Below are 22,286 nucleotides of genomic sequence, written 5' to 3' on the forward strand. Positions count from 1 at the left end.
CTTTGATGACCGTCTAATTTTGAAACACAATTATGCGATTCTAGGCTAAAGCCTAAACTATAATTATCACAATCCACGAATACCTTGCCAATTCCTTACACTTAAACTTAAACTTAAAAAATATTTAATGAAAATCATTTATAACCTGTAAAACACCACAATCAAATTTAATGAGTGCCAACAAAACTTTCGCATGGTTCGTTTGGCGCCAAGTCAGTGCATTCATACCGGTATTATCTTGCGATGTTTGACACAATCGTAACATCATACAAGGTTGTTAAACAGCCTTTTATTATGTTCTTGGAACAAATAAGACGTATACATGCATCGCAAATAAGAGAAAATTTATAACCATGCAAATGATTTAGGCAGATGGGTTGTAGATTTGTAGAGACAAACAATAATTAATTCATTGCCTGTTAGTTACTTGCTTATTTTATAAGCATAGTCTAAGTTTTTTGTTACGGGTGCTTGTTTGTGTGTTTACAATTTCATCAACATTCTGCATATCTATCGAACCATTTGGGAAAGGGAAAATAACTTTTTAAACTGTTATTTAATAATCTTAAACTATTTACAATGTAATAAGTTTGAGATACTATAAATCCTAGAAAACATAAATACATACTTGCTTTTTTTCCATAGGAGTAGGTAGAGAGAGAACGCTACTTTAATTCAAAACATACGGTATATTAATAAAAACGTACAATTTTCCACAACATTCAGACCACAAGCTGCGGTTGAAAGCCTTCACCTACAAGATTATGCATAAATCATAGAAACGGGTGAAAGCTATATAGAAATCGTTTACCGACTGCTGCATTGACCTGATGTGAAGGCCCACAAATGGGAAATTCGCGATAACCCTACCGGGAATGTCTGATACATATCGCTATATCGCTTGATCACTGACGAAGCACTGATGCTATCTTTAGGGTTGTGACTCGAATATTGTAATCAATTGAGAGAGTTTACTGTTACGAAGGTAAAATGATAAAATTTACCTAACATCATTTGAAAGTGTATTGTCAATCTGGTGCTAGTCTAGTGAATTGTATGGGTATTAGGGACTTTTTCTTTTTGCTTTTAATCGTAATTAAGTTAGGCTGATAGTAATTTTAGTAAGTGACTTAATGTAGAGACTTATTAATGATCTCTTTATATAAATATACTTTATTATTTTCTCAATCACGTTTTGGTTTATGACATTGTACATGCTGTCCATACTAAATGAAAGGCCAAGCCACTTGGTACAGTATCTAAACGTATTCAAAATTTATACTAGCAACAACAGAATCTTCAATTTCATAATATCAACCAATTCTCTTTTATCAATCACTGAACATACTAAAGTGTTCCAATGTTCTTCTTATACAGGCTGATCACAAACATAAAGCGTTGGTAGTTGTTACATCGCGGGGCGCCACATGACGGTCGATACACATCTCTCGTTAGCTCTTCATTATTGACACTATAAAACTGACAGGGGTCAGGGCTGCCACCAAAATATTGGTCCGTTTTTATTAAGCTTTAATTGTTATTTATAACTTCACCGTTATTCCCGAAGCTGTAGACTGATTTGTATGTATTACAATCCCGTTTTGCCATTTACATAGAAAAGGATAAGGGGCGAGCTAGTGCCTATATCATACATATCATCAGCTATTGCCTGATAGTACTCAACTCGACCTGGGATACGAACCTGAGACCTCGTAATCAGCAGTCGCATACACAATCGCTCAAACCACAGGAGTAGTTTACACTTGAATGAAGTCTCAAAGTGACGTCAATAGAAGGCGTTCGACTATTTCTTCATTACGAAACTGAAGTATAAAATACACTACCTTCCTAATCAAGAATATTAACATATTTATACTAAGAAACACTCATTTTTAATTACCCCAGTCATAAACGTGTTGTCGAGACTGGTTAAAGCGTTATCAGGTTTCAAGCGTTTCGCAATCCACTTGTCTTAACACGACAGCCCTAACTAAAGGTAGCGTTTCGAAATAATTCGTGTGAATCGTACGAATTTGTTGTCACGATCATCCTGCAGATACGAATCTTCCTAGAACTGTGTGTTCTAGTCTTTAGAAGCTAGTTTCTTTGTATATAACTTCACGCCTGTTATACGCGAAGGTGTAAGCAAAAGTGTTTAAAATACATTCACTTTATGTTCGAAAAATAGAGGTGAACCTATTGCTATGTAGCAGGCACATTACCAATCTCCCTACAATTGAGAATATCCCAATATAAATTAGAAAAGTCTTTTAGCAATTACGGAGAATTGAACCCAGGACTTAGTGATCAACAGCGGTACGGCCACAGACGATAGTCTTCATTGAATTTTGTTCTTGTTATTATGTTACTAATGTTAGTATTTCTGAATAGTTCATGCTTGAACTTATTTATTAGTTACTCATTCAAGCCAAACCTACTAGACAGATTTGGATTAAATTGGGCACACAGTTAGTTTATTATTTGGATTAACACATACAACATTTAACCCCAGGAAATCTTTTTATACCGCCAAAGTCGCGAGCCAAAGCTAGTAGATAAATGCGACAGTGGTCAGGAACTAAGCATTCACAAACATCAAACGCCTATAAAACCATTCTTCGTACAACTATTTTCTCGAGCCGATATTTAACCGACTTTCATGTAAAATAGTAAGGCGCTTTGTAGTATCGGTTACGCATAGACCGTTGTCACGATCAACTGGAAATACGGTTATAGTTTCAGCACTAGAATTATTACTGGCCGTTAAAAGCTTTCACTGCTCTTTCACTGTTTTGTGTTAAAATGTTTTTCTAGGAAGTGAATTTGATGGTATTTGTTTACTGTATTAATGTTTACTATTTAAATGTAACCGTTTGTCCGTCTGTCTATCGCACCTTCATAACTAAACTCAAATGAAATTTAACATAATTATAGTTAAAGACCTTAAAGAGATAGTTAGACTATGATTTTAAAATACCTACTCTTCAGTCTATATTGTTCTAATTTATAGCAATTGCGTGGCTTTAACGTAAAAATTCAATTATCACTTTTAAATGCAGTAACAAAACACCATAGACCCATTCAATTACTCTACATTTTAACGAACCAATATTTGAAAACGACACCAAAATTGGTTAAAAAACACAGGAAGTTTGACCATATTCAAATTAAAATGTACCCAAATATGGTCAACGTTTGTTATTTGTACCATTCATGTTTTGAGAGGAAGGAACTAATTAGAACATAACTAATTTGGTTAAAATAAAGAAGCTTCAATTAAACTCCCACTTTTCTCACGTTTTGAACACGATAATTTGGTGCTGCGTTCAGTATGTACTAGTTATTGGAGCAAGTGAACGATCTAGTAAGTTGCGACATAAAATAAAAACATTAAACGTGGTCTCGGTAATACGACTTTATGCATATTTTGGTTTCATATTTTATAAATATAAACTATTTTTTTTTAATCTGTTACTGTCTCCTGCTGCTGTACAATGAGTTAGGCTTTGAGTCTACCACGCTGGCCAATGTTACGATCATGAATTAAAAAGTGAAGTATCGAGTGTTTCTCGTATCGAAAGATGGCCGAAATAAGCTCATTTGGTTGATGCTAGAAGCCTTTAAAAACTATCAAAGATAAAAAGTGTTTTGTGGCTCATTACAAAACCACATATTTTCTAATGATTAAAACACGACTTAATAACTCGCTATTCAACAATTCAATATTAAATTTTAATTAAACATTTACGACCTTTCACATTTACAACACAATTCAATCGATAGAGTCAATTACAAGTAAAATACAACCTTTCTTACAACAAGTTTATATAATAATTTCCTTATTAAACTGTTGTAAAACAATCAGTACTATTAATTCGATTGTGAAAGCTAACTGCGAAGCTAATGATTATAAACGGCTCGTATAATATCTAAGACTTGATTTACTTCATCTAATAAAACGTATAAATAACAAATTGTTTGCCAATTATAAAATTAATTAGAATTTATATGTTTCGTCTATTCCGAATGCGGTTGTAGCGGTAACGATGAGAATAAGGGCTGACTTTGCAGTACTACACGTATATTGAGGTAATTATTAGGTATAGTCCGACCACTTACTAAAAAGCCTTGCCTGCGAGATTTGAACTGAGCAATATTTAGAATTACGAACATTGTCGCAAGCTTATGCAGCAGCTGATGGTGACCTCTCTGGTGTAGTCGCTTTATTTTGGAGAATTCATAAGTCTATGCAAAATTTTATCATAATCAATTCAGAGGGTAATCCTTGAAAGCATGACAGATGGACACAATTACAAAGGCATAGCTGAACCATATAACCCTATTTTGAAAACATCAAACTTTAAGCCAAATTACACAAGGGAAGTGCGGATCAAATAGTCAGACATAAATGTCTCAACTACGAATATACTGACCATTAGAAGCAAAATATGACTTTATTCTGACCTATCCTTGTTCCACATACACCTTAATAGTAGCAGCATTTAATCACCTATTATTTATATAATAACTCTTATAAATAATATATAAAATTAAGATTGTTATCCTCTTGGTGTATGTTTAATTTATAGAACTTTAGAACTATGTCCTTGCGGTTTGCGCAAGGATTATGTTTCACTAGCTGACCCGCGCAACTTCGCTTGCGTCACATAAGAGAGAACGGGTGAAATTTTCCCCCGTTTTTGTAACATTTTTCGTTGCTACTCCGCTCCTATTGGTCGTAGCGTGATGATATATAGCCTATAACCTTCCTCGATAAATGGGCTATCTAACACTGAAATTTTTTTTCAAATCGGACCAGTAGTTCCTGAGATTAGCGCGTTCAAACAAACAAACAAACAAACAAACTCTTCAGCTTTATAATATTAGTATAGATAATGCGTTTATTGTTTGCTAAAGTAATTATAAAATTATAAAACTTTAGCATTATTCTTTATGTTGGTGTCAAATATTTGTGAAACGGTTCTACATCATTCGATTCAGACTATTTAATAAACAGTGCCAACATACACAGCCTTGAAAAAAAAACAATCTCTATCGAGCAGTTAAAATTACTTCAGTAATAGAAGTAAAAATAAGTATCTATTAGGTGCATAAAACAAGAGCAAACGATTTTAAATCCAGATTTATACCACTATATATTCTGTTCCTGTTTAATTTCTATACGCAACCAAGAAAAAATCATCAATGTTTGTCATCAGAAATACTCCAACAATTTAATTTAATAAGCAACTGACAAGTCAATCTAAACGAAGCACCACTCTCCCACAAACTACCACGAAAAAAAAGATCAAGTCACACTCATATCAGAATGTATTCAAAACTTTGATAAGTGCAGCCCACGCGCTGTCAAACTTTTAACAATCTTACTGTACAGTGCTGTGTGTAGGAATATTTACAAAAGCAAATAAACATCATATTTGTGACTGTACCTGTGCGTTATTTACGAGAAAGTTGTAAATAAAGAACTTTCTAAGGTGTGTTTTATGAAAATATTTTTTCTGTTGATGTGGGAACGAGGTGGCGGTTGTATTTTTTGGTTTTTATGTTTGCTTTTTGTTGGTGTTCGGGACGATGTAGGCTGTAGAAAAGGCACCGGTACATTCTTAAAATCACGCCTTCTTGGTCTTCGGCCTCTGCCTAGATGTATTAAAAATAAGTCACCTATCCCACTTTAAAAAACAAAATGCATTGAATAAAATAAAGAGAAAACCATTTTTATGTGCAATTAATGAGACAAAATAACAATAATGACCAAACGTACATATCTAATTGACACAATGACTTTTTACATTGACATGGAATAGAACCCTGATGCAACCAATGTACCATAAACACCACGTTGTTATTACATAATACACGACATAGAAAATGAAAATATTTAAAGTCTAAATTATGTACAAATTAATCTCCCCAAACTCACCTGCCGTCATAATCAGCAAATCTCAAACTTCTAACCATACTTAGAAATCCGCCATTTGCAAATATACATCAGATAACAAAAGACCTTGTTCTAACTTAAGTTACAACTTGACACCGTGCTATCATTACATCTAGGTGTTAACTTGTTATGAAACTGATGTGACAGAGTTGAGTTAGTATTCTGTTTAGTTCATTGTTGAAATAGTCTACAAGGCTTGATTCTAAATCGAGATAATTAAGGTAATTAAGTAAACATACCACAAACTAGGTTTTTCTTTGAGCTTTTGCCAAATTTGGAAGTACTCGGCTAAGACATAAGTAACTTTTTGAGTTACTACTTCAAAATTATGTTAATAACATGAGTTCATAATTATATTTATCTGCTCTCATGACAAAGTTTAGTTGACAATTCAAACGAAACTTCATAAAAATAGTAGTCATAACCAGTGATTTCGAGTGTGAGGGAACTTTGTCGCAACCGGGATATGAAATACTCGTGTCTAAAAAATATCTCATCCAAATCCGTTTGGTAGTTTTTTGTGTTAAATCCGTTTGGTAGTTTTTTGTGTTAATTCACAAATATCTATCGATCGTCCCATCGCACTTTTCGCGATAAAAAAAGGTACTAGCTTTTATATTAGGTACTTTAACGTAAAAATCACTACGAATATAGTGGCTAGTTGACTACACACACTGACAACATTATATTCATCAACTCCTTTACTTAGATAAACATCTCTAAATTCAATTGACATCCCTAACTTGTAATAGTCACTATACGAGTACACAATCCTTAAATCCCCAACCAATAATGAATACATACTACAAAATCTGATAGGCAGAACCGAATGATTTCCATATGCAATTGTCGACTGCGACTGCGCGTGCGTCTGCGCCGTCGTAAATCTCTCAAGCTCTGTATAGATCTATAGATCATTCAGACGTAAAGATCTATGGCTGGTGAGGATTTCCATCTGTCAAATGTATAAGTATAGTTAAGAGGTTATATTTTAATTTTGATTTCAAAAAGGGTTTGTTTGTTTGTTGAGTTGTTTTTAGACAGTAAGTTTCTTTGCTAGGAGTTTAAATCCTATGGTAATTGACGCACAAACCTTTGAAAATATACTTTTCTATTTACTATGTTTACCAATGATAAACTTAAGGGAACTGCAACGCGATTTTCTACAATTGGAACCATCGAGTAGCGAGTGTTTGACATTTAAAATGTACTGCAAAAGTGGTTTCCACGCCGTCCGCTAGAAGCGCTGATCAGATTTTCATACATTTTTTTCGATAGCTTGCCGGTTGTCGATACTCGAAAGTAATAGAATCGGAATTCTGAATAGACTTTATGTCGTAGACACAATAACGACGATTACTACTTAACTATTAAGGCGAGTCACGTGTTCATTTAGTTGCTAAACCTCTGTTTACCTCTCATATGAATTGCTGTTAATGTTATAAATATGATACTACACGTATTAATGCAAAATAAACGCAAAATAAAGACCTATAAATTCACTATAGTAAACAACAATAATATTAACGACAAAGCATTTTGTACTATCAAATGGTGAAAGTTACATACATACAAACATACAAGACTTTCCCAAACATATAAATGTCTGACTACTATAGTAGTTGCTCTTTTATTGCTTCCCGCCTATTATATTCGAAGGTGTAGGCAGAGATATATAAAATACACTAAACTTTCGCTGTTTACGATGTTAGTTCCAATCACAGGGCTATTATTGAGAAATAAACATAATAAATTAGAAATAGACTTGTAAGACTATTCACAACCAGGGAATGGATCCCGAAATCCCTTGATTAGTACCACGTTTCTCTACCACTATCGACAACCGACAACCGGCTAGCTATCAAAAAAAATTGTGTGACGATCGGTTCAGCGCCTCTAGCGGGCGTCGTAGGAACTATTTTAGCAGTACATTTCAAATGTCAAACTCTCGATACTCGAAAGTACCGACTGTACAGAATCACGCTACTGCACTCGTGTACACTGCCACAAAGGTTTTCATCCCATTAACCTTCATATTTCCTGACCTAGGACTACAAAAGCTAAGTGAATGAAAAACTGATATATTTTTGTTTTGTCTAGGTACCAGTACTGTAGGAGAATCTCCTCTGCGTTCGTGAGTTTTAGAATGATATTAAACTAATGAAAAACAAATAATATCCAATAACAGGTTGTGGTTTAATTTCACAGCTTTACTCACTTTAAAACCCCATATACCTCAATAATAACTATCACTTTTAGAAAATTATTAAAAAAAAACATAAAATTTCTGAAATAATAATAAAATATTACTCGTACCTATCCAAAATCCATTAGATATCGAATTGGTAAAATTGGAAATTTCAAAGCTGACAATTTTTGTTTTTGTATTTGTGCCACTGTCCAAGACCTATCAGCAATTAAGTAACGCAAAAAACTGACTGACTGACTGCTGGCTAGACTGGCACATTTCTGATTTATAATATTATAGCTGACCCGTGCGGCTCTGCTCGCGTGAATTTCGTACTGTTGCTTATTCGTTTGAGCACACGAATTGCGAAGCACTACCTACACACCTACACATAAAAATGCTAACAACTCTTTTGTCATCTAATGGTTATTTACGAAAGGGACCCGAAGAGCACACAATGTGACACAGGCTCAGGCAGGCCTGATTTCCTGTGGTTACCTTCTTTTCCGCTCGTCTGTATCCGTACCAGTTTACAGTGTAAAATATAATACCTTATTATAGACTGACCATTGCTTACCCGTCTGGATTCAGAATATTATTATAGGTACAGACAGACCTATCTGTGCCGCAGCTCTTCACACGCGTAATAATGTAGGTATACTTGCGTTGATACGTCCGAAACCGCGTAACCCGTAATTATTTTTTATATATCATCCGTCGTTTATTTTTTAAAACTTACCACATAGTCTGTTTCATAGCTATCCAATTTATTTCCTTAATGCAACCAATTAATTTGGTTACGTGTTACGAACTACAACGTCATCTGTTAGTTGCGGCGAACAACGACAACAAACGAAATTACTCGGTTTGCCATCTAGGATATCCCGACCGCACCGGAACCACGTAAACCAACATTTTTGTGTAATATATCATACAACATTTATGTTTGAAAATCTTATAAATGTATAGCCTGTTTTAAAGGATTTTTTTTTCTATAAAGCAATCAAAATAAATTAATTAGGAAAAACATGCTGTGTTGCTGACCATAACGCCATCTATTGGTTGGTGCTAACAACAGGTATCGATACGGCAGGCACCGCGTTAACCATATGCGAATGTTGTGAAATGAATTGCAATGCCATCTATGGTCTCTTTAGGAAAACGCAGGTTCAAACGATTTCTACGTATTTTATTCAATTTTCTAAAAATCTATGAAATTTTATGCGATAAAAAGTATCCCAATACTTGCTCCACTACTTATTCTATGCATATAACAAATGTCAGTGCATTCTATCCGGTGGTTTTTACGTGATAGCGTAACATACAGACGGAGGACAGACAGACAGACAGACAGACAGAAAAGAAAATTATAAATTGCAGATTCGGTATCAGTATCCGTTACTAAACATCCCCCATTGGTTTTTTTTTAAATATATTCAATGTACAGAATTGACCTCTCTACAGATTTATTATAAGTATAGACTAGGTTCTCCTTAAAAAAATCATTTTAGCTACATAACACATATTTCTCAGCGGAAGCAATAACGAATACTTTAAATCGACCTCAACTTACATAAATGGAGAATACTACGCAAATGTTTCTTACAAATAACTTCCCCGATCCCTACATTTCTTTATACTTCCTTGAATATTTTACATCTTTATACTAAAGTTCTTAGTATTTTTCTGTCACCGTTACGTGTGAAGTCTCATTAGAGTCATAAGTTTATGTAATAGCAGTGTTTAGTGAAAAAAATACGTTATATTATGTCTGGGTATTTGTTAATGGGTAAGAAATTGTAATCAATTAAATACAAATCTTAGTGAAAGTTAATTCATTTAAAAAACGGTACCTAAAATGAGAAAACCTATGTGTGTATTTCCCCGAAATTTAACCAAATTTTGACAAAATTGGCTAATTGCCTTAGAAAATTTAACCTAAGTTGGGTTGGCCGTTCTAACCGTAGAGAGCAAAAAACAATTTATATTTATGTACTCCACAACTTTTTGTTTTAAACTTCATAAAAAAAACCTCAAATACCTAAAGTACCTTTGTCATACAACCGCAAGAGACATTATAATGATTAAACCATGCACCAATTACTACTTGCATCATTACTCCATATAAAAACAAAAACATCATCATCATCAAACTATGACTTTATTTACATCTCTTTTCCTCATATTACATTCACCTAAAGTATGAGTGAGAGGTCCGACAATTCTACTCACAAACTAGTTATCATCATTATTATCACATATTGAAGGCGTACATCTCACTTTTTCATATGACATTTGTAGTACGAGTGAGTGAGAGGTCCGATACTGTTAGTGACTAACCACATAATCTAGTTATTAATTGTAGCAATTAATTGGACGTGAGCATTCATTAAGAACGACCTGGGATCAACTTGTTATGGGTGTTGCTTGTTTTTTTGGCATTTCTATGGGAATGTGAGAATTGAAGATCTTGTAGGTCATAAAAGCCGTTTTTAATTATCAGTTCTGATGACCATATGGGACATAAAGGCAAAAAGTATATTCTTTGGACCATTTGTTCGAAGTCTGTACTTGTTTGAAGTTTATGCGAATCAAAAAGCAAATGAAGCAATAGATCTAAAAATTATTTTGCAGGAACACCTAATTTTGTCCATAAAAAAACTAGTTGTCCTATTTTTTGAAGTCATTAATATATCAAAAATTCCTTATTTATGAGACGAACTATAATTTGTTTCAGAAATGGTAACAATTTAATAAAAAGATGTTCTATGATGTCAGTAATCAAAATGCAGCCTAAAGTCCGAATATTAGCCGTTGTTGTAACATAAAGATAGACAATTCAATTTGAAAGGTAACAAATACGATAAGGAAAAAAAACTGATATTGATATCTTCAAAACGTTCCCAAATTCTCGGAATGAATCCATCATTCTATTCTTGGATATCAATAAAAACTATTATGGTGTTAAATTATTGAGCAACTGTGTACCTACCGATTCGAATTACCCCATCAAACCATGGCGAACGTTGATTCATCATGCTAGTATGGGAATTATAAAATACGTTGTATTTGTGTGTTTTCACTTCCTCAAAAACATTTAATAATTTGGATATTATGTAAATGTTGGCGTTTCCTAGAATTTTGGTAGTTTTTGCTATGTAACTTTAAGGTTTTACATTTCTTTGTTGCCCTGTAGGAATTGGTCAGAATATACGAATGGCGTCACCTGGATTAATACTAGTCAGTAGTCGTAAGAACTAGTTCATACTTCGGAAATACGAGTATAACTGACTGGACGAATGATTTCGTAATAAATTTTCAGTGCAAAAAGTGTAACGAATATTAGACATAGGCCTAAAGTCTATTTGATGCAGATATGAAATAGAAAAATTTCATATCCTATATAAAATCCGATGGAGTTTTAAGCGGACAATACTAGGACATTGGTTGCAAGATCGCTAACTTTGTTCCATCATCAAAGTACGGAGGTCTAGTAACTGCAATTGATTAAGATACAAAAAGCTTTAATAAAAATATATAAGTATACTCTACAGACAGTGTTAAGGAAGTAAAACAAAGAGTAGTAATTACATTTGCCTATTTTCAAACAGGGTCGGCGTGAGAGTATGCGTGTTACATGATAACATTTATAGTTGCGCGAAAGCCGAGTAGTTGGATTAGAGAAATGTGCTGGAGTTTATCAAAATTATACTCTATTTTAGTAGTGTTATAACAATATAAAACATAATTTAAATATTTATTATGAACATTGGATTACAAAACAAACAGCTGATGATTGATTTATTGACTAATTGTTCTGTTAAAAACCAGCGAAATCGACTCTTTACGTATTTTGTTACTGGCCATTGCGACAACCAAAGTCTTTCATCTCCCCAATGCTTATCTTCTTTAGAAGTTACTCAACTTGATAATCAAGCAATAGTTTTTTTTGTTCTATGTTTATTTCTTCTTCCTTACAATTAATCTTTCATCTCAGATAATCTACTAACATACGAACAATGGACACAAAGTACAAGCAGAACGAAAACAGTACCAAACTTGGTATTCACAGTATTTTATTAGTACTTTTAACGTACAAGTATACTTGTTTTTACTATCTATCCCTCCTCTAACCTCTCGGCTTCAACTTAAAACCAAAAGTGTTCAATTACTAAGAGTTTAATTACCAAACGGATTAATAAACCACATTCTATTGAGGTTTACAACCGTGATTAAGTATGTACGCATTCGATTAACAACTCCTTTCTATCGTAATCTATTCGAGAAACAATATATCGATTACATTTACATCGATTCTAGTAACGTATTGTTAAGTCTGTAATCTTTATCGATTATCGGTGTTCCTGGAAGTTTGGCTATTTCTGTAAAAGCTAATGGTGCGTTTGAAAGATAGCTGCAATTGTTTTTCTAGATAGATACTAAAATTTCTAGACTTGATGTTCCGTACCATAAAAAAGTTACAGTTTAATGTGTTTTAAGCTTGTTGCTGATTCAGATTAGGTCATTTTTTTTTCGACCGTGAGTTAGTTTGTAGTTCAAGAGAGATTAATGGTAATTAGTTCAAATCAAACCTTATTCAGAACTTAATTCTGACAGAGTGAGTAGCAGGATTGTTAGTAGTAACGGCAGAATTCTTCTAAGAAGAACTGCTTTAATGTTATGTTTATCAGAAGTTTAGTCCCAATTCTATATTCCTCATTTGTTCTAAACCACGAACCTAGCCAGCATTGAGAGAAAACTTTCTAAGTAGCAACATACAATGATACATCAACGCACTAATACAGATACTTTCTCAAAACATAATCAATCAGGAGTCGGTCAAGAGTTCAGTTCAGATCATTAGTGACTTCGTAAATGATCCTGACGTTCACTGCTTCTATAATGACCGCGATACTTATCCATGATTTATTAGAAGATCCCTCATTAATGAGACTGCCTTTTGTAGATTGAAATAGTACAAAATTATACCATTGTCAGCATGAATTCTATAGTACAGACCTGTTATGGCTGATGACGAGTATGTGGTCTCAGTAGTAGTTATGCACACGACTGTCATTCGCGAAGTCTCGGGTTCAAATTCCGTCAGGGAACAGGTTGGTGAAACTTCAGGTTTTAGTTTGCAAGTTTTCAGTAACTTCCCATAGTTTTGAGTTGGCCATTATGGCAATAAGTTTGCCCTCGCTCATAGGTCGTAGATGATTTAAGTGACGTCTAACAAATAAATATTTAGTAAGTATTATGAAAGCAGTACGAAACCAAAAATGTACAAACAAAACGTCGGTTTACGTCCTTTTGACTGCACCTTCGGATATAACAAGTGTAATTTTAAAACAAGGTATGCCTAGTCAGGTTCTTTACTCGACCTCAAAGACTAACAAGTTTCCTTTTCGAAATCTATTACGGAACACTAAACATAAAATACACGTGTAACTATCTTATCACGCGAAATTCTAAGAAAACCTTGCGACTTAAGATTACGACGCGCCGAAACGTCTCACTAACCCAAATAGACGAAAATATTCAACCATACATATAATGACGATACAAAAAACCTTTAACGACTAAGAAATTGATGAGTTCTCAAAGAAAATTACTTTAATATCCCCACTGAGGCGTGACCCGAAACCCGTTTGGATAGCAGCAAAGACAATGATAATACAAGAATGAAAGAAACAAAAGACCTAATGACATTAAGAATAAAGAATAAATTCGTTTACAAGGTAAAAGAAGATGAATGTAGAAGTAAGGTTGCTTCAGCTTTTTTAGCTACAGACAATTTCGCGTGAGTCAGCGTCCGTTGTACCAGACAGACCAGGTACTATGGTATTTGCAAATGTAGCAGACCGTGTGACCTTTCCGTTCAATTCTATGGGAGGTAATTGACATGGTCAGGAATGTAGCATTACATGGTACAAGGTGCTAAACAATTGAGTCGTCCGACATTGTTTTACACTGCACTACTGTGGGTCTGTTAGATCATGGACTAAAATAGATTGTTTTTTTATAATGCCTAATTAAAATCTAGATGAATGAACTTTTGTATGGCCGTTGAAAAAACATGTGTTTTTTTGTCAACATCTGGACGCAGATTATAACAGCCAGTCTTTATTTAGTGTTAGAATATAAAACGGATTCAAATCTTAACGGCTTTATCTGCATTTTGATTAACCGTTAGTTCTATACTTTTATATCCCATTAATGTATTGACCGTGTCAATTTTATGTTTACTTAAGTGCGTCTCCTTATGACACTAGTAAACTTGTGTAATTCTACAGTGGACATATAACAGTGAATATAACCGCTTCTATAAAACATGTCGGCGTCCACAAAGCGGTGTTCATGGAGATCACAATAAACCATAAAACAAGCCATAATAACACCGTACAAAAACCTGTTTGATGTGTTTTTATTTTATTATTTTTTTGTGGTTAGTGGTCAAGCTAGTGTCTGTCTGCTAAACTTTGATATAGCCTTAAGGCTTCTCTGCAAGCATTACTGTCTTTGAAAATGCCTTTTTAGGCACGGAAACGCTGATCTCAAATATAAAATCGGCTACCCATCTATGGAGGTTCCGTGCTGTAGATTGCTTAACATCAAACATATGAGCATAGACCATAGATAATTATAGATATCATAATGAAGTCTATGGTAGGATTTTAAAGTATGGTCACAGGACTCATAGATTTATAAGCATATTATCATACTATAATCTTTTTAAGTTTGAGACGAATCCAACATTTCAATTTGATATAATTTTAGCAATTCGAAATAAATTATTGCCAATAATTTTAAGTAATTGTATACGATATTGTCTCCATTAAATTAGTTCCACGTCTTGTAATAATTAATGTCTTCATTACATCTCATTTAATTACGCTAATAGGACCAGTCGGTACTTCCTTTGGCAATATTTTAATCAAATTATTTTTGAAATGACACAGGAAATTATTTGTGAGTCGATAGAAATATATATTTTTAAATAGTACAGTTTGTAATGTAATTTATATACTTATTAGGTGACATGCGCCGCTTTAATGTATTACTTTTTAGTCTTTTGTAGAATAACTTTTGAGCGCCGGAATACTGGCCTGCCCGGCTTCCCCTGGCTTAAACAGTTATTTTAAACAAAGAAAAACTTAAAAAATGTGACTCATGCTTTCCTATTAAATCACCCTATCTTCTAAAAAACCGTATCAAAATCCGTTCAGTAGTTTAAATGATCTAAGCATGCATACATAGTATACAGATAAAGGGACAGACGCGGGAAGCAACTTTACTTTACACAATATAGCGAAGTATAGATATCAGACAATGCCTTATTGAAATAAAACCCATAATAAACACTATCATAATATTGGCTGCAAGCTCATTTTAAAAAGTTTTTCAGATACAGAAATCAACATAATTTACAAGTTGCCAATCTCATTAAAATCCCTTGCGAAACTGATTCTCATTAAATAAGATTACATAACACAAAATGTCACATAAAGTAATTTGATAACTTAATAAATGTTCCCTTTTGCTATTTAAATGAGTGAACTTTTTCATTATGGACAAAATTACGTGTTCTCGACGTTGATATAGCGGTGAATGTAAAAGATTAATCGTATGAGAGATTTATGAGTACGTTCGATTGGTACGAATCGTTTAATTTAACAAAGTTTACTTAAGAAGACGTAATATTAATGAAGCATTTGTATAGATATTTAATAAATATAGTTTTTTTATTTGATTGTCGTATGTATGGGTGGTATTGTATATTACTGCTGATGACAAGGTCTCTGTTTTGATTCCTAGGTTCTTATTTTGCTAAAGAATTACCTAATTGTAGCCCGGGATTTAGTAAACATGCCCGAAATGTATATAAATGCCTCCTCGTATATCTAAATAAAATTGTCATAAAAGAAACTTGTGTGTATCCTATACACCTCTGCCTACACTTTAAGGTATAACAGGCCTAATGATATAAATCAATAAATAATGCAAAAGTAATTGAGAATGTATGTCTGTAAACCTACTTGTTTCTCTTTCCCGCAAAAACACTAAAAAGGATTAAAATGATAATTTACAGCGTTGTAACTTATGTACCAAAAAACACGTAGATTTTATTATAACTACTAATTTGGTTTTCATAAACCATATAACTTTAGTCCCGGGAACGAAGTCGCGGGCAAGAGCTAGTACTAACATAAATCGTATTTAATTACTGTTGCTCAAGAATCTTTCCATGAAATACTCCAAATTCTTTACTCTCCGGCATAAGACCTCGAAATAGTAAGAATACTGATCCACCGGAGCAAATAACCTACCTAATTTATACTAACCAAACATTCCATTAGAAATGAACGAAAGAACAAAATATATGGCCAGTTTTAATTATTGGACGTTAAAAATGAACATAAATTGGTCAACAACACATTTTAAATGGTGATTGATGAGATTTTAGTGGATTCTTTAATATGGGTAACGAAATTAGACTATGGGAAAGGAGCTAAAGGTGACTACATATTTAACAGAATAACACTTTCAGCGTTTGATAAGCTGAAACAAATTTTGAAAACTGAATAAGCTGATAGAAATAGTCAAGTGAAAATGTGGGTTTGTCTGAAAATGCGCATTAGGTATACACTGAACTCAAAACTCAGTAGTTGCAGTTCACATCCAATATTTCCTCAACCATCAATTCAATAACATTACAAGTAAATGCTTTAATTTGTACTCATATTAATGATAGTAATAGATCAGTCCAAGTTGTTTGTATCAGAGACTTGAACGGATTATAATTAAATCGGTTATTTGTTTGTTTAATAGTGAATGGATTGACAGATAGCAAATTCTTAGTATTGCGACTAAAATGAGGTGCAAATAAGGAAAACGATAAAAAAATATGTCAAAGAAAATTATTTTTTGGACTTTTGATTTACTTTTCTGTCGATTAAAGAAGCTTATTGCTAATACACATCAAGTTTTAATTCTGAATTTTATACAAACATAACTACTATAAGTCTAAACGATATTCGTAACTTATAATGTAAATAAAGCCTTGAAATACATCTTAAATGTTAGCAGATTTCATTAAGAAGTAAACAATTTTGTGTTCCCTACAGCTTGACATAAGCCAGTAGATACCATTCTCAGAAGTCAAAGTCATGCTTGCAACCACTCCTGCATTGCAGATACAAAAAAAGTAAAAAGAAGTGTACGACAAAGTGCATGCTATAAATGATGATGAACACAAATCTGCAAGTAAGTATCAACATAAAAATGACTACAGAAAAAGTATCACGAACCATATTATCTACACGACACAAAAAGATGAACTTTACTTGCAAGCTCATCCACAATTTATGACCAGTTTTAAAACTTTAATACGTTATGTTCTTACCGAGAAAAATGGGTCATTATAACGTCGTAGGCGATGCCACTAGCCCTCACCTTATCTTTATTATACCTTTAAACCACACCTCATACACTTTTTACAAAAGATATGTATAAAACTTTCGCATTTTAGAAAAATTACCCATTATGTCACGTTCTCTTGCATCAACAAAATCATAAATTATTTTTAACAGGCTTCATTAACCTGCATAACGTCATAAACACGTTATTCGCCTGTCACAACACAGAGGAAGTATTTTTAAAGCTACACTTAAAGGTCACGAAAGGAAAGCGTAAACGACGTCGAGCCCCGAATAAGTTACTCTCGACAAAAATTGTTTACACGCAGACGGCCATTTAAAACGACCATATCAATTAATTGACGCCGGATTTAATCCTGTTAATTTGGAAGGTAGAAAAAAACTAATTTCGCCCACAATGCTACGACGGCATTATAAAGAAAATAAAAACTCGTAAAAGAGCTCTCGGTATGCGCATGCGGCGGTCAATCTTCTCGTAATGTCATTTGTCGATGGAATCAGGACGCTGTGCGAGCTTCAATGTGTGTGTAAAAAGAGAAGAACGATATCCCCGTCTCGACACCTCGCCTCGTGGGGCAACATTTGTATTTAATTACTTCGTTTACAGACTCTTGATTTACGAATCGCTTAATTTGAAAGTGTTGATTTAAGTTTTGATGAGAACCTGGTTTCCAGAAGTTATAACGACATCAACGTATAAATCAGTTTGTTTTAAACTTAACCGCTTGTAAAATGAGAAATGCGAGGACATAAAGATATTTATGACGCAATTACGTTAATTTTCGACAAATGAAAGTATCTGTAGCAAGTAACAGTGCATTTAACATCGTAAAAACACCACTCACTTACCGCCGCACCATAATCCCATTTAAATTCCGACGCCACATCCTCATTCAATATAATTGGTTATAACAGTCCGGTGCGAGTACAGTACAAATTATTATGTATATTATTATCCTTAGCTAGAATAACTTCAAGGGTCGTTAATGTGTAAATCGATTGCCATGCATGGAACGACAACTCAGCGTCGCATACTAAACGATAACGTCAAACGGCGCCATGATCAAAACAATATTAACATTCTTCATTCTTCTTACAGACTTGGCGGCAATAAGACAACTGCTGGAAAGCGAGACTGGAGGGACGACGTGCCCCAGCTGTAACATGCCCTTTGACAAGGGCAAGAAGAGAAAACTGATCGACACTTGCGGACATGAGCGCTGCTACTCGTGCATGTTCAGGAACGAAGCTTGCCCGTCGTGTGCGAGGAACAGCCAGGGTCAAAGGCGGCCAGTGATGGAACGGTACACACCGTCGCCGCAGCGGCAGGAGCCAGACTGGCAATCGCCGCTGCGCCTGCCGAAACCGCCGAAGCAGCCGTCAAACCTAGCACAGAGCTGTCCCACACCACCTCACACAAGAAGAAGATTCTTCCTCAGCCCCAAATCGCTCCGGAGTCCATTCGGTCACCGCGCGCGCCATTCGCACGACAACCACGTGCCTCTATCCGGTGAGTACCTCACACGCACAACATTTGCATACCCGTGGGCTCGCGCGTGGTACTCGCAGATTTGCATCGTTGCGCAAGCGCTGCAGCTTGCCGCGCACGCAACGCGCTACACTTCATTGATGCCTTCTTTGGTTAAGTTGAAACCTCATTCACAAGCAAATCGCGTAGCACCTCTCACTCGATGGCTCGTTTTATGATCTTTACGAAAACTGCGAGGATCCGTCGCGGCGTAAATAACATCGAGCGACAGTTGCGACACGAGCGCCCACGCGCGCCCCGCCGGATGTACGTAGGGGTTCCTTAAAGGACCGGTTGTCTCTCTACTGTATTTATTAGTTAAAGTATAATTTCGTACTTTTGCAACGCTGCCCGCGCAGACAGCGGGCCGGCTGTGAACATAATCTCTGTATCTGTTACATTTTCCATTTCCATTAATTATATCATTCCGGTCTACCAGATTTCTTGGGTAATTGAAATATACACTTCGTTCACAGCTGTGGGTTTCTTAATAAACTATTAGTATCAATTCGCCACGGCCCTTGCCCCTTCACGTTTGTACTTAATCTGTCGATTGGAAACGTTTCTATCTGTTGATATGAATAATGGTGTCTTTTACAATTTGTAACGGGCTGTTAATGTAGCAGAGGTGCAATGAAGAGAGAGAGGCCATGAAGACTCATCGAAGAAAAGTGTAATTGAAAATTTCCTTTCCGTTCGTGTGGTTTGTGATGATAAACGAGGAGAAATTGTTCTACATCGAGAGTTCGCTCCAACAGGGTTACCGGAGGAAGGTCCGAGGAATGCGGCGTGGCATAGCCTGGTCTTCAATAAGATCAGATCGCTCTGGTCCACGCACTCCTCTGTGCCGCAAGGACTCAACCAACTGACAGGCACGAAGTCTTAATTTTGCATTGGAATGTGGATTATACCGATGTTGCTCGTTTAATTGCAAATGTTGCTTAAGAATCGATTATAACTCGATAAATATTTACGTCGTTTTATATCGTAAAGGGTTTCGAGTTCGTTGGGTTTAAAAGCAGTATTGTTTGTTCCGTTGAAGTTGGAATCGATTGGCGAATCGATTAATTTAGAAGCGATTTTTGCGGTAAATGAACACATCGGTATTCAGTCCGCATTGCCTGCACTCGATCTAGCACGGTCTCGGCTCGATTTTTGCACACCTTATTGCCTGTTCGCATCGCCCCGTTCGTTTGACACATAGCTTACTATACCGGTTTTGTTTTCAATTGTTTTTTTTGCATTTTGTGTGGTGTTCCGAGTTTTATTTAATTATTTAACGCTTGAAGAGTGTTAATCGTTATAATTTAAGATGTGTTAATATTTTATAATTTTATGTTTTTGCACATTGTGTTATGCTAACTGAATGGTACTCGATAAAATAATATATCATCGATGTAATATTTTTATCGATTTCGATTTCATAACATCACTATTAATGTAATCGTTATAATAAACATGTAACCACGCATGACTCATATTCGAATTTACGATACACGAATGATGAACAATCGATTCATGAATCGAGATAATGATTCGGTGACAAAAGTAACATCGATTTGTGGGCGAGATCATTTTTATCGATTATATTTCATGTTGAATATGATATGAAGAGAAATATGACTTTCAAATATTGTAGACTATAAACGTATAGAAAAGATCTTGTGAAAAGAACTAGTTAGATTTAGAAATCGAGTATTTTATATCTGTGTGAAAAGCAAAGAAGATTGGTTGCATTGATCGAACAAATTAACTATTTATTAGAAAAATATATTTATTTTTATCGATTCAGGGAATGTAAAGACCACCTGCATAAGTGTATTATGAAGTTTTAATGGATAATAATTGCGGCTTTCAAGTTTAAATACTAAAATCTAGATGAACACAAGATTTTATGGCTTTGGAAGTTGTAGATAGTCATAAATTTATAGACAAATTTAATAGAATCCATGACCATAAAAAATATTGACTAGGTACTATTACAGACTACGAGAAAAGGACTTATAGTATTTTTAATGTTTATGCACAGTTAGATTAAATGGATTCCTTTGTATAGTATCATTATTATGTATGTTGGCACATACATAATATTTGTTAAAACCGCGTGAAATAGAAATAATTTTATTACATTCAAAGCTCTGTTTGCACTGCAAACTTGCATAACATCACCGAAATACTTGAAAGTGTAAACAGAAATATATGAGATACATACAAGTTTCGATATTCATTGTGTTAGTCTCATCTCTATCAGATCTAGAGATTAGAAAAAGTTTATTGCCATTACCAAACTCCAGGCTACATTTACAAAATATTCTAATATAAATTAAGACCCAAAAGCACTTTGTCCGATCCGAAAATTCGAGAGAGCAGTCGTAAGCCTCAGAAACAATTAAAAATTCCGGAATCAGAAGTTTGACGGTCACAATTATATTAAAATGATTATAGTAATCGATCTACGCAGCCTCTTACGTAATCACCTACATATTATTATTCTTGCACCTACGATACACCTCACCACTCGTCACCTACACTCCAATAAATACAAAAGTGTATCGACATTAAACCAGCAGTCGGGAGAGCAGACTGGCTTTGAACAAGGACCCGCCTTCACTTGTTTCTTTGACAAGGTGACTGGTACACTGCCTACGATTATGAAGATAGATATTAGTACTAACTATAGTAAAGCTCTATCTGTCTTGTATAATCTAGATTACTTTCGATCTTGATTCTAAGAATTATTGAATTATATTCTTACTTATAGAAAAAAATCGTCATTGTTGAGTAAATCACACTTTGATTGACATAAGCAAACTATTATAATAAACCCTTTTAAATAATGTAACTCTAAAAGAAAAGACGAAAGTTCTTGCTTATTATTGACAGACAACACATAATAGAACTCAATTCAGGCAGGTCCTACGTAAAAAATAGAGCATAAGGATAGATTTACCATCATAACAGGTCAACGAAACTACATTTTAGGTCATTCACTAGACTGGACTGGATTAGTAAACAACTACTTAGTCTAAAAAGTCTTTAAAGTAACAAAATACTAAACTTAACTAGTTCCGAATATTGTTTAATACAGCAAATTACTCTACTTCATCACTGTCGAAAATCTCAACCAAATTTTCGCAAATATTTCTTCTATAGTAATTGGAAAAATACTCG

At 34.4% G+C, this 22,286-nt stretch overlaps 1 protein-coding gene across 4 annotated transcripts in view; it reads left to right on the forward strand.

The window, feature by feature from the left end:
- The window catches only part of rols (zinc-RING finger and ankyrin repeat domain-containing protein rolling pebbles), a 206,831-nt gene that overhangs the window by 164,359 nt on the left and 20,186 nt on the right, over positions 1-22,286 (forward strand). For 2 of the 4 annotated variants that reach the window (XM_076118934.1, XM_076118935.1), the window contains exons 2-3: positions 18,687-19,097; positions 19,874-19,987. In XM_076118934.1, coding sequence (XP_075975049.1) covers positions 18,687-19,097; positions 19,874-19,987 — 525 coding nt within the window. Of the gene's footprint in view, positions 1-8,059; positions 8,094-18,686; positions 19,098-19,873; positions 19,988-22,286 lie in introns of all 4 variants that reach the window. The other 2 variants (XM_076118938.1, XM_076118936.1) reach the window with 2 other exon arrangements.

This window comes from Anticarsia gemmatalis, chromosome 10, assembly GCF_050436995.1.
Source record: "Anticarsia gemmatalis isolate Benzon Research Colony breed Stoneville strain chromosome 10, ilAntGemm2 primary, whole genome shotgun sequence".
Lineage (NCBI taxonomy): Eukaryota > Metazoa > Arthropoda > Insecta > Lepidoptera > Erebidae > Anticarsia > Anticarsia gemmatalis.